We start from the raw sequence: 15,136 nt of genomic DNA, 5'->3' as shown, positions 1-15,136 counted from the left end.
AAGAGGAAGTTTGACAGACAAACACCATCAACGTTCACACTCATGCTTAAAATATATTGAATCTTTGTGGTTGAAAAATTCTTCAAAATGGAACTGTAATGTTCAAGAATAAAGAACCCTAAAGAACCTAAAGAACCCACGAAAAGGTTTTACGGGTGCTTTTTACTTTCCTGTGTTGATATGTTGAAAGAGGAAGTTGGGGCGGGACATACCAAAACACTCCTCCCCTTTTTTTTTCTTTAACTGCCACTAGGTTTTAGTTTACATCACAGCTCGATAAACCACAGAAAGACATTTCTTTAGCTAATCAATTGATGGTTGGGAAAGGAAATAAAGGAAAAAAATCAGACAATCAGAGATAAACCATAATTTGCTGTTTTCTGTCAGGGGTAGAGAGTATTTATTTATTATGTATTTATAATTTAGGGTTAAAATTACATTTTCTTTGTAGAGATTATTTTTGGGCATTACTTCTAGCATGCAGATGTTAGCCTAAAAGCTAACAGACATGGACTGAATTTTCTGAAATCCTCCGAAATCAAACACCCAGTATGTGAAAAACAGTACGCCAACAGCAATACACAGCATTCAAACAACAGCTGGCGAAAAGTACACTGTAAAAAATAATTTGATCAATAAGTTATGAGAACATGTTTTCACATTGCTTTAACTCATCAAAATAAGTTAAGCAATTTTCAGTTTTTTTTTTTTTTACAAGTTATACAAAATTCAACTCATTTTTTTTTAGTTCAAACTACTTAAACATCCAAGTTGCTTGTACTTTTTTTTGCCGTGTACTACTTTCCCCCGAAATCATGAAATGCGCGTTCGATGGACACTTTACTATCCCATGAGGCCACGGGAGAGGATTTATGAATGACGCCATAGGTCACATGACAGTGACAACAAGTCATTTCATTCATATCACACATTCATACTATACAGAAAGTACGTTTTAATGGTCGCAAAGTAAATTTCAAAATGTCAAATGTTGTAGGCCCTATTCTATACAATATGCGATTTCGGATGCTGCGTAAGTCTTAAGAGTGATTTAGAGGAAGATGTGACATCATAATACATTTGAATCATTCGGTCCGTGAACAATTGCAACATGTAATGCTGTCATTTACATCATGTGTTTTGACAGGAAAGAAACTGATGATAGAAATAGAGTTCTTTAGCGTTTAATCAAATGGTTTATGGAAAACTATTATCATCATGAACCATTTACATTAGCAAAGTTAATTTCAGTGAGTGCCAGAAGATATATGACTAAATGAAATGACTCGTGCAAATGTGAGTAAACCCCATTAATTAGGTTTTATAGTGTGTACAGAAGCTTAATTAAAAAAAAAATGTGGAGGCGCAGCCAGGAATATTGTTTGTTTAACCATGTTTGATTAGCGTAAAAAAAAAAGTAGTGGTTTGTTTGTACGTGTGTGAGTGTGCATGTTTAGTGTGTATTTGTTGGTCATCTTTTTTCCTGTCTGTTTATTTCTCAGATAACGTTTACCTCAGAGCAGGTAAGCCGAGCCTCTACTTCTCTCTTTCTCTCTCTCTGTCCTCTCTTCTCTCAGACCAAGGGCATAGCTTTGGTTTTAACATTTTTAAAATCAAATAAGCAGAAGCACCATGTTTTCACCATATGATACCGCCTGATATAGCTGATCAATTGTTCAGAAAGAGTAGTTATAATGTACAAGTAGGTCTATACAAGATCATTTGAAAAAATAAATCTGTGTACACAGCTCTTGTTTATATTATACAGTATAATGTTTAAAAAAATCTTACATTTTTTATTTAATAATGTGATTTTATAGACTCATTTTAAAAGAGGCACCAAAAGTCACTAAAATGATATATATATATATATATATATATATATATATATATATATATATATATATATATATATATATATAAGGGGACTTTTATGTAAATGCAAATTATTTGTATCTTTAAAATAAAGTAACAAGGTGTTGTCTAAAACAATGGGGCCGAAATTGCATTTTATCTACAGTTCCCACAGATCATTTAGATTTTACTGTTAATTCTGTCATCATCTATCCACTCTGTGTTTCTTGTGGAATCAAAATGTCAAAGCTGCTCTTTTCCATGCAACAAAAAAGCATAATGATCACTTGCTTTTTTTGTTCTTCTTTCAGACAAAACAAACTGTATTACTAGACTATTATTCAGCAGTCTCTTTTTAAATGGCTTAAGAATTTAAATTCCTCCAAACCTGTTTGACTTTCTTTCTTCCATGGCGCATAAAATTAGAAATTGTGAATAAAATTCTAGCCACTCTTAAGTTTTGTTTGATGAACAGACAAAATGTAAGTTTTAATTCACTAAAATGATTGTCTGTCTGTCCCTTTTTTCATTTTAAATTCTAATTATTCTTACTATTCCTTTTTTTAATTGAATTGTTTTTATCCAGTTCACAAAACCTGTCTGTCTGAATGATTTGTTTTCTAAATGAACTCCGGTTATCGAAATTCAACACACCGACATTATGAATTTGCTCAGTGAATAGAACTAGTTCAATTTCACTCTGTCCGTACACAAAGCTATGGTATGACTACTTGAAATATGGCACACTGATCATTACAACATTTATGATATTCATTATACATTATACATTCATTATAACTACATGAAAAAGAGTGACCGGTACATTTTGCTAAACTTTTTTTGTGATCCATGGACAAAAGTCAGTTTGTAATAACATGAGGGTGAGTAAATGGTGACATAAGTTTAATTTTCTTCTGTGAACTAGTCCTTTACCTGCAACTGTACCCAAATCTACTCCCATGTATCAAGATGCATGATTCATCTGTCTCTATGTCTATCTTGTTCTGGAACTTGTCCTATCTTTTGTCCCATCTTTCTCAGAAATTCTCCAGAATTCTTCTTCATTCCTCAAATATGTTCTGTTTATATTCCTTCCTTGTTCCTTATGCCTGTTTGCTGAGTTCTATCTGTTAGATGACGTATGTACGAGTGTGTGAGAGAGAGGTGTGAAGCTCATGGTATAGTGTCAGTGTGAGCTTGTGTATTTGCATGCATTTGTGTAGCTGATACGCACAAAGTTAAGGCAACTCTGGAGGTCATATGTAAAGCTACTCAGCCCGGCATGCTTCACTAGATGCACGCACACGTTTGCATGTATATCATTTTAAACATGTTTTTCTGTTTCTTTGGCCATGTAGTTAAATGTTCGTATATCATGCATTTGTCGGTCGGTACACATTCATTTTAACAGTTCTGTAGCAGCCGGGGGGAGGGGAATCAGATTGTAAAAAAAAAAAAAATGATATGATCAATAAGTTATGACAACGTATGTTTTTACATTGCTTTAACTCATCAAAATATTATATAAAAAAGTTATACAAGATTCAACTAAATGTTTTAAGTTCGTTTTAATGTAATTTAAGTTGAAATGACTTAAACATCCAAGTTGATTGTACATAATTTAAGGCAGCAACTTTCTTAACAGTGCATAAAGAGAAAGGTTTAAACCAGAAAATGTAAAAATTCTATACATAAAATGAAACAATAAAATTAATTTACAACTAAAATGAATCATATTAAATCCTTGAATATAGGTCAAATTATTATGTATACTATGAAATATGAATATTCATTATGAGATCTGATTGAGATAAGATTACATTTATTATTTGTTATTAACTTTCCTTTGCCATTGACTAATTTTCCATAATTTATGACACAGCGGTTCCCCGCCATTGACGGAATTTCAACTTCAACTTTTTTTTTTTTTAAATGCTGGCGGGGAAGAGCTAAATTTCTAAAAGAGAGAGTGTTTATTATTATTGTTATTAACTCTGTGTGTTAGCTCATGGCACCCTAAATCGTAATCTACATGTTAAAATAGGGGAAACAAGCACAATTTTATAACCAGTAAGAAATAAAAATATCTCTAATATAGGCTGATAACAGATTTGGTACCGATATATTTTGCATCTATAACAGTGTTTAGTATTATTATACTATTATATTAGCTATTATTATTATTTGAATTAACTTTTTTTTTAAATATATTTTCAGTTTTTATTATTATTTTTTAAGTATATACACACACACACACACACACACATACATATATATATACTTAAAAATATATATATAATTTAGTTTTATAGTAATTTTGGTTTTGCCATTTGTCAATAGGTTTTTATTTATATTTTATTTTTATTTATTTTTATTTAAGTTTTAGTAACTTTCATACTTCAACTTCATTTATTTCACTAGTTGCCAAAGCAACATTTAAATTTTTTTTTTTTTTTTTTGTGTGTAATATTTATGTTTTGATCAGCTTTATTTCCATAAAAAAAATATGTTTCATAATTTTAGTTAATAACAACACTGATCCATAAACTATACAGTTCTGTTAAAAAACGTAAATACATCTTGCAAAATTGGCAAGATATTTATCATTTTTAAAATGTTTTACAGTTTTTCTCGATTGCTTAAACACTATAACCAGGCTTTTGAACTAAAATTTCAAAACCATAACGCCATTTATCAAAAAGCACACCCATTTCACTAAACTATAAACACTATTCCCTGTTTTGACACATGAGTCAGATTTGTTGAACTGTCACTGCAAAACTCTACACACAAATCCCTTCATTTCTCATTGCTTAGACCATGTTGTCATTTAGAAAGCACTAGCATTCAAAATTGTTCACTCAAGTCAGCACAGCTTCAGCTCAGTTAGCACACAATTACCCAAGTGGAAACACTAAGAGTCAAAATTTAACACACATCAATCAGAACCTTCAATAGATATATAAAAGGGCCCAAATCAGTTTGTGTTTTGGAACAATGGATCCAGAAAGACATGAAGGAAGAGGGATAAGAATGAGGAGGAGGAAGGGCAAGGACAAGAAGACAAGCAGTCTCAGATGAAATTCAAGCCACTCTAGTTGCCCATGTCTTTATCAATGGTATGACTATGAGGGAGGCTGGGCTACGAGTAAGGCCAAATTTGAGTCGCTTTACCGTCGCCTCGAGAACCTTCAGGGAGGAGTGGTGGCAAACAAAATTCTATCACTGAATAAGAGACAAACATTTCCAACAGTCTTTGATGAGGTTTATTTTCTTGCAAGAAAAGGCCAGCAGTCATACAGTCAGACAGTGAAGGGAGGGCATCCTTTCTCCTTTATAGTCTTGACTCCCAGAATGTTATCTTTCTAGGCAAATGATGGTATTTCAAAACAGGGAAACAGTAAAACAGGGGAAAAAAAAAATGTTTTTGTGTGTTTTCTGTGTATGAATACAAATGTGCCAATGTATCCACTGGTTGTGTCTTTTGTGTTCATCATGTGAAAAGGTTTGTGATGGGGGAACCACAAGCAACATAACTTACCAGTTTTGGAAATGTTGTTTTGAATTTATTGCACCAGTGTCTTAGACTATGTTGTAGTGTGTGTGATTTTGAGGGCTTGTGTGTCCTGTTTGAGGGCAAAGTTTGGTTTTTCAGCAAGAGTGAATGGTTTTGAGTGTAGAGCTTCATTTTGACCTGAAAATAGGATGTTTGGGGAATTGGGTGAGACGTTATGGATTTGTGTTTATAGTTTTGAGAATACGAGGCATAGTTTCAAGAAATGTGTTTAAGCAATCGAGAAAAACTGTAATAAAAAAAAGGAATCCTACAATTCATTATTCATATATTGCACATGACAAATAATAATAACTGATTTTTTTTTTTAAGAGTATTAAAGGACTGTTCAAATAATTACATACCATTGGTTCTCCGATAAACTCCTTTTCTGTTTATCGTCTTTTGTGATGTTGTGTATGAGTCTCCTTCTGAGTTTCTCCTGAGTAGCAAAGCTGCCTACTGTTCTTGACAAAAAGCCTCCAGGTCCTGTAAGTTCATTGGTTTCCCAGCATGCTCTGCACATTTGATTTCTTCCCCACAGTGACTTTATGATGTTGAGATTCAGCTTTGGCATTGAGTCAGGACAACTGAAGGACTCATACAGAACTGTTACAAAAGGCTGCAAGCAGTCATTGATTCTCAAGGAGACACCATGATACTAAGAACCAGGCATATGTAAAGTTATGAAAAAGATTGTTTGTGTAAATGAAACTCTTTTTAAGTAAGTGCACCCTCACTTCTCGCATCTTGGTTTCAATTCGACTAGGACATGACAGCGGTTTCCACTGATTCAAGCCATTTAGCCTGATTTTTTTCATTAAAAAGAATCGAGTAAACAGAACCCCAAAGAGCTGAATGATTCATCACTATATTAAATAAAAAAACTGGTTTGCACTTTATTTTATGTGTGTACTTACAGTGTACTTACCCAGGAAAGTACTGTGTAAAATAAGGTAACTACATAGGTAGGTTTAGTGGTAGGATCAGGGTTAGTACCTAGTTTTTGTTATTACTATAATAAGTACATGGTATGTTAATGAGGAAAATGACTGTAAAACAAGGTGATACCAAGAACCTTTATCTGTCTTATAAAAATTAAAATAATGATAATGAGGAGATAAGTTTGATTATCTGATTAGTGTCCATGACAACTGATGACTGGCGGGAAACTAAGACAAAGAAACACACATGACTGATGAAACTGAAAGTCCATGAAAACGGAACTGAGTAAATAACATTACCTACCTTTTTATTTATAAATTATGCAAATTTTTTATGTAAAAATGAGTATATATCGATATATATATATATATATATATATATATATATATATATATATATATATATATATATATATATACATACACACACACATATACATATACATACACATACAAACTTGGTAACACTTTACAATAAGGTTCATTAGTTAACTACCTTAGTTTACATGAACTAAGAATGAACAGTACGTCTACAGCATTTATTAATCTTAGTTCATATTAATTTCAACATTCTAATACATTATTGAACAATCTAAGGTTGTATTTGTTATGTGAACTAACATGAACAAACAATGAACATCTGTATTTGTATCAACTAACATTAACAAAGATGAATAAATACTGTAACAAATGTTTTGCTCATTGTTAGTTCATGTTAGTTAATAATATAATAGATTAACAAATGTTAACTAATGAACATTATTGTAAAGTGTTACCCCAAACATTTATGTTAGATGCTATTAATCACGACTAATTGATTTGACAGTACTAGTTGAAATCATACTAACACTGTAAGTGCACATCAGGAAAAATTATATATATATATATATATATATATATATATATATATATATATATACACACACACAAAAATGCAGTTCATGGCCCTTTAAAAAAAAAATTTAACTGCTTTTGAACACGAACCATATTTGTCATGAAGTAGTTCAAGAACTAAACATTGACATTGGCTTACAGTTGTGGGCCAGATTAACCATACGGGTCATTGGGCACGTGCCCATATGGGCGTCATGCAAGGCAGTATAAATATTTTCAAATGTGTAATGGCCAGAGGCGGCCAAAAGCAAAGTAAGAGGAATACTTGGAAAGATAGAGGGATTTCTGACATCAACCAACAAATTATTACATTTTGATCAAATATTTCACACTTTTTGTTTAATTGGACTGAAAATCTGTGCACAACAATTACAGGGGCCGGTTGCATTAACTGCTAAGACTATAGTCTTAAAGGTTAGTCGTCACATTTTTTTCTTTAAGACATGTTCATAACTGTTTAAAGCCAATTACATAAAAACGTAGACTGGTCTGGTCTAATTTGATACTAAAAGGTAAGAATTGCCCCTTGGCTAACTGCTAGTTGGTCACACTAGTACTTTAGACAGTCTTCACATAATGGCTATGTTTACTTTTTACAAAGTAAATAAGGTCAATTTCACTTTACCTGTGTTCTGTATAAACTGAACCAATTATTCATTCATTCATTCATTTATTAAAGGTATAGTGGAGGATCTTTCCGAATTTTAGATAAGACCCGCCCTCTCCACTTTTTGAATAAGTTTGATTGATTCACCAGAATGATTGACAATTAGGAGGACCAATAGTATAGGTGATCCACCCAGAAGTAAAAAATCCTCCACTATACCTTTAAGGTGGACGTTTAACAGCTATTAAACATTCAGGAAGCTACTAAACACACACACACTCAAGCACACATGGAATATAAAGGCCTAAGATTAATCGCATAAATATGTGTTGAATTTCATTGTTATGCGCTAATGTGATGAAATGATCCCGTTCCAGTGAAGAGTGTCGAACACACGGCCCGGAGCCGAGTGCTTAGACGCTGGGGGGTTGTTGGCATGGCAACGGTCGCACACTCCCGCACTCGAGCGATTAGCGTACACACTCGTGCTGCAGAGATTACACGCTGGGACACAGCGGCGTTTTGCCACAAGCACTCTTTCACACACACAATCAGACTCAACCTTTTCTTATTGGAGCTATTTGAGATGAATTACAGTAGTGCAGGTCTTATACACACTAATATTGTAGCCTAGTACTGTGATTCTTCACATTATTTTATTGCTACTTCTGTGATGGTTTTATATAGTGATAGAATATATGGTTAGGCAGATCCTTCATATATGTCTGTGGTAAGATTTGATTATCAAATCAAATGCTTGGGCAAAATGTCTTGAAAGTGAAAGTTAGATAAATGATTAAACCCTGAATATCAATCAAATCTAAATCTAATGTGTTTCAGTAAAAAGTATATATATAATTCTGTATTATAATTATAATAATTTATTTAATTGTAAGTTTTTTTATGCAACTTTAACTTTAACCTTAAAACAAATTTGTTACACTATAATAATGTTTTTAATTTTTACTTTTTTGATGTTACTTTTAATATAAATTTATTTATATTCATTATTATTTTAGTATATAGAAAGTAACTACAATAAAAAAAATAAAAAATATATCTAATGTGTTTCAGTAAAAAGTATATATACAATTCTGTATTATAATTATAATAATTTATTTAATTGTAAGTTTTTTATGCAACTTTAACTTTAACCTTAAAACAAATTTGTTACACTATAATAATGTTTTTAATTTGTACTTTTTTGATGTTACTTTTAATATAAATTTATTTATATTCATTATTATTTTAGTATACAGAAAGTAACTACAATAAAAAAAATAAAAAAAAAATATATATATATATATATATATATATATATATATATATATATATATATATATATATATATATATATATATATTAATAAATAAATAAATAAATAAATTGCCATAACTACAATTTTAAGAAATAACAATGCTTTATTTGTTACCATATGCTTACATAATTATGTAAAATTGTATAATTGGAAAAAATATACTGTATAATTATTTTACTAAACAATAAATAATAACATTAATATATTGTTATATATAATATATATATAATTTAATCTACTATAAATCAAAGAAGAGAATAAGAACATTCCGATTAAATGTCACTCTTATTCCGTGGGAAATAAAATATACTGAAGAATAGGGTGTTTGGGGGGAGGGGGGTGTTTGTGGGGGGGTTGGATGAATTATATGAAAAACACAAACCAGTCAAAAATCCTTGAGTTAACTTGATTAAGCAATGACCTTTTTGCTGTTAAAAATAGTATCCTTGATGTACTATTGGCAGGCAAACAGGAAATCGTGTTATCCACGATTCAGATACACAGGACAGGTTGTTTCTACTGTAGCAGTCAGTATCACAACACTGCTTTTCCTTCAACTCAGTGTTTTCTTCCCCTTCCTCTCTTGAATAATTGCCTTGATTACATGAGCGAGAGAAACTCTTTAAATCTGGCCCGCTGTTTACAGAAGATTGTTGGAAGATATGCAAATCTGCTTTTGCATAATCAATATTTGCATAGAGACTCCCTAGTGCAGAAAAAAGGAAGCGCAAAACAGCTCATGTGTCTGTTTGAGTTGTTGTAAATTATACATTTATTTATGTGATCCGAACAAGTCTGTGCAGCCAAGAGCAATTTAAGAAAATGCGCCACAATGGATTTTAAGTAAACTTTGCAACATATTTAAAAATCTCTACAAAAATCTCTTGTAGAATCTCTTGAAGCCATAATTACAATATCACAGGGGGAAAAAAACCCAATGAGAGCTTGTTAACATCCTTTTTGTTTCTAGACAGCAATTATATTAAAGTCCCCATGAAATCAAAATTGACCCTATTTACTTTGTTAGCACATATTACTAGTCTTGTGGTGAACAATTAATCCGCGCAAGTAAATATAAAAAAAAAAAAATTTACCATGGTAATCTTTAATCAAAATCTGAAATGTTTCTTCCGGTCTGGAAGGGCGTCTTTTTCTGATGACGTAGGTTTGACGGCTTGGTTTGAAAACGCTTAACCACTCCCCTCAAACCGTTAGTCTGCTATGAGCGGGAGATTGAGAGGAGGAGCGCTAAGTAAAACCCTGCCCTCTGTTCAATATTCCGTTTCACTTGGAAATACGTCATAACACTGGAGAAAAGTCGTTTGCAACTTCCGGTTCACGGGGACTTTAAACGAAGCAACTGGAGACCTTTGCTTACCAATCGCATCGTTTAAATGGAAATTCCTAAATTATCTAATGACCAGGCTTGTTGTAAAAAAGTGTGGCGATGAATTTAAAGTGTATCTGTTGCTCTATTCCTGTCTGTAAAACATTAAGTTGAATGGCAGACAATGCAATGACAGAGCAGAAAACACTTTCAATTATACTATATATTCTTCGGTCACTCCAATTCTCATTTATTAAAATGTAATAACTTGCTACAACTCTTGCACAGTAAAAAGGTGTTCAGTTAACTTACTTAATTTTAAGGCAATGGGTTTACTAAAATTTAAGTAAATAAACGTAAAGCTTAATTGAAAAAATTAAGTTATGTGAACTTGACAATTCCACATTAATTCTTTCGATTAAGAATGACGTTTACTTAATAATTTTAAGGCAACGGGTTTCCTCGATTTTTGTGAAGTTAAGTCAACTGATCACTCTCTCTCTCTCTCTCTCTCTCTCTCTCTCTCTCTCTCTCTCTCTCTCTCTCTCTCTCTCTGTCAGGGCAGAGCTCACACCCTTGTGAGTGGTGTCATGTGTTATTGAGTGAAGCAGTTGTGACGTAACAGGGCAGAGACAGTGTTTGGCTCTTAGAGTCAAGCTAACAGTCAACAACCATGCTGGCCACCTTGTAGAACTTCAGCAGTGTGAATTCTGCTGATGCAAACGTACAGTTTGTGCAAACGATGCACAACTCGTCATGATTAATGTGTTGTTGTTCTTCTCTAACACGTAACTAACCAGCACTTCTCTCTGTGGCGGTACCATGTAGAATTATGCAGAAAGCAGGAGGTTTGTGTCCGTTTAGACAATGAAATTCAGAAATTGGCTTCTTGTTATATGTATTCATAATGCATATATGAATAATTTATGTGGCTGACACCATTGGGAAGGAAGTAGCAAGATGTTTGGCAGAGGAAGCCCATTAAACAGTAAAACTGTAGATCTGTGGATGTTAGAGAAATTTTGACAAATATATATATATATATATATATATATATATATATATACATACATATATATATATATATATATATATATATATATATAATTCATGTTTACTTTTTGGTTCAACTTTAATGTAATATTTGATGAACAATTTGGTATTCAATTAGACAAAAATGCTAAATAAAACACTTTCACTGTGGTCTCTGACGTTTGAATCTGAGTATATGTATGCCTGCATGTGTCGATTTTTTTAAATTATACACACACACACAAACATGTGCATGGTAGATATTATCAAACAGCAAAGTATTACATTAGTTCCAGACAAAAAAGTATGGAAATTGTCTGTGTATTTGGATTTATAGTGTGTGAAATTCATTATCTGCTCTTTCTTGATCTATTTCAGCTATTAAAGAGAAGTACAGTGACTGGGCCGAGTTTCTTATCAAAGAGCTCACAGGTTCACGGACGGCACCGGCTAACCTTCTTGAAGGGGTGAGAATGATGTTACACTTATTTGTTTAGTATACAAGAACATCAAAAATGTCCTTAACATTAACAATTTTGTAAATGCGTAAACAACAGCAGAAGTGAGATTTACCAGCCTATCACATGGAACAAACATTGGACCAAATATGATGATATTATCAGCCAATACAAAGTTACAGATAAAACTGCACCACAATACCATAATTCTGTTTATTGGCTACATTATTAGCACTCTTGGGTCATGACCCACTGGTTGAGAACCATCGAATTATGGCGAAAATGAAATTTGGAATGGCCTTAATCAGAGTGTACGACATTTAATTTGACGTGAATGAAAACAAGACTGTATAGATCATGTGATAGGAAAAAAAAAATCCCATCATTGTCTGTGACAGCAAGACAATATTAGTTATGGGAAAAAATGACACACCTAATGTCCATCTTTTACTCTTCATTTTGATGCGTTTCATGCTAAATAAAATGAACGCGTCACATTTTTTCATCCAAAATTATGCACAACACATCATTTTTCCAAACTCTTAAGCTGAGTCTTCCCCAGAGGATTCAACGGCAGCAATCGAATCAAGAGTTACATGTTAAATTGCAAATTCCTTGATAAATGATTTACCTAAGTGAAGAATATTATTTCTTTGTCTCTCTCATCCTCTCATCTCAGCCATTAAAAGGTAAAAACACAGTGGATCTGATCGTGGTAGGCTGTATTTTGGAAGTGCGTGATGACTCCGAACCTAGCGTGTACTGGGCCGCACAAGTCCAGTGTAACGTCGGTGGACGTTTATGCCTCAGCTATGTTGGATTAAATGATCCCGCCCACTACAGGTGGATGTTCTACCTTGACAACAGGCTCCGCCCCCTGGGATGGGCCAAAGAGAATAATTTATCAATGAAACCGCCCACAGGTGAGAGCATTAACCTGTATTTGATCGGTATAAATGATTTTGCAACTAAACTAAAATATAGCCAGTGTTGATTCAATTGCATAATTAAGTTAAATGAATTGATTATTAAATTAAAATGAATGGAGATTAAATCTCATTAAATAAAATACATTTAATAAAAAAAAATGTATTAACAATTTTCCTCTACTTTTTAAAAATTTCCATTTAAGGTTTTGAGTTAAAGCAGGGCAGTTCATAGTCATACTTTTTGCATTTTTCTTGAGGCTTCCCCTTTCTTATGCAAATTGTTCCATTTGCACCATTGCCAAGTTTTTGATAGTGTGCAAAAACTTGTTCCATTGCCAATTTCTATGTACAGCCTGTTTGACTTCCACACTCTAATAATTATGGATCTGAATTCACATTTACCTAAAGGAAACCTTGCAAATAAGTTCAAAACATGTTTTCTCATGATCTTGCATTTCTAACAGATATGCTTAAGTAATGCATAAGAAATAATTGATATCAGTCAATGCATTAAAAGGTGTAAATGTTTACCTCAATACATTTTTCAGGCAGTTACTAGTTCAAAAGTCACTCTAGACTTAGTATTGATTACTTGGCCTGTCTAAGCAGTTATTTTGAGAAGAGAGAGAGAGTGTGTGTTAATGTGTGATTTCCTGCATCTGCTGTGACTCTCAGCAGTGTTAAGTGGTTGTGATGCTACAAATAGCCAAGCAATTAGTTTAACTACATGTCTCAATAGCAAGGTGATAGCATGACATTTTAAAATCATGTAGCTTTTCAGTAGCTAAAATATTTGATTGATTACGTATTAGTGTAGCGTTGACAAGAAGGTTCTTGTGTCTGAGTGTCTGTGTGTGCAAGAGATAGCATATTGGCCTATCTGTAATATAATTGACTTATTGGCACTAACATTATTACATATTGTACAACAGTTAGTTCTGGATGGATGGATGGATGGATGGATGGATGACTATTGGGTTGAAAAAAATACTTTGATGGATCGATAAAACGATGGATAACTGGATGCATAGTTGGTTAAAAGGATAGTTAGATGAATAATTGTGGATGATTGATGGATGGATTGATAAATAGTTGGTTGAATAAATACTGGGATAGATGGAAGGCTGGACGGATGAAAAAATGCTTTGATGGATTGCTAACTGGATGGATGGATAGATAACCATGGATATTTGATTAGATGGATGGATGGATGGGTGGGTGGATGGACAGAAGGATGGATAAATAGATGGATAACTGTATGGATAGTTGGTTAAATGGATGGTGGATGGATAGTGGATGGATGATGCATGCTTGATAAATAATTGGTTGAATAAACACTTGTTTGGATGGATGGGTGGATGGATGGATGGATGGATGACCATGGATAGTTGATTAAATTGATAGATAAAGGGATGGATGGATGGATGGATTACTATATGGATACTTGGTTAAATGGACGGATGGATGAATGATGCATGAATGATAAACAGTTAGTTGAATAAATACTTGTTTGGATGGATGGATGGATGGGTGGATGGACAAATAGATGGATAAGTGTATGGATAGTTGGTTAAATGGACGGATGGATGGATAGTGGATGGATGATGCATGCTTGATAAATAATTGGTTGAATAAACAGTTGTTTGGATAGTTGATTAAATGGATGGATAGATAAAGGGATGGTATGTATGTATGGAGGATGCATGATTGATAAATAGTTAGTTGAATAAATACTTGTTTGGATGCATGGATGTATGCATGGATAAGGTGAATGGGTGGATGAAGGATGGATTGATGAATAGTTGGGTGATTAAATAGATGGATAGATAGAAAGATGAGCTTGTGTTTCTCTCTTTCTCTTTCAGATCGCTGTGATTTGAGGAGCAGCTCAGAATGGACTGAAGCTTTAGATCAAGCCACAACTGAAGCTTTGAACAGTCCACTTCCACTGGAGGTCTTCAAGGTGAGTGTGTGTGTGTGTGTGTGTTTTGGGAAATTTGGAGGAGTGAGGCATCATTTTACACAAAGCTCTTGATAACATTCACATCTGATATCTGTATGTGTGTGTTTCAGGATCACGCTGACTTAAACACACACTCCTTCAGGGCAGGAATGAAGCTTGAAATGGTCTCACCAGTGGAACCCTTCCACATTCTCCCTGTGTCTGTAACTAAAGTACGTTCTTACACACACACACACACACACACACACACACACACA

At 33.2% G+C, this 15,136-nt stretch overlaps 1 protein-coding gene across 2 annotated transcripts in view; it reads left to right on the top strand.

The window, feature by feature from the left end:
- sfmbt2 (Scm like with four mbt domains 2) overlaps positions 1–15,136 on the top strand; it is a 43,581-nt gene that overhangs the window by 15,327 nt on the left and 13,118 nt on the right. Inside the window, exons 4-8 of one of the 2 annotated variants that reach the window (XM_079868799.1) lie at positions 1,503–1,523; positions 11,908–11,996; positions 12,667–12,910; positions 14,782–14,879; positions 14,990–15,091. In XM_079868799.1, the coding sequence (XP_079724925.1) occupies positions 1,503–1,523; positions 11,908–11,996; positions 12,667–12,910; positions 14,782–14,879; positions 14,990–15,091 (554 nt within the window). The remainder of the gene's footprint in view (positions 1–1,502; positions 1,524–11,907; positions 11,997–12,666; positions 12,911–14,781; positions 14,880–14,989; positions 15,092–15,136) is intronic. The other variant, XM_079868800.1, reaches the window with a different exon arrangement.

The sequence above is a fragment of the Squalius cephalus genome (genome assembly GCF_949319135.1).
Source record: "Squalius cephalus genome assembly, chromosome: 4".
Taxonomy (NCBI): Eukaryota; Metazoa; Chordata; class Actinopteri; order Cypriniformes; family Leuciscidae; genus Squalius; species Squalius cephalus.
Note: the sequence above shows the minus strand (reverse complement) of the source record. Positions and strands in the feature narration are given on the sequence as shown.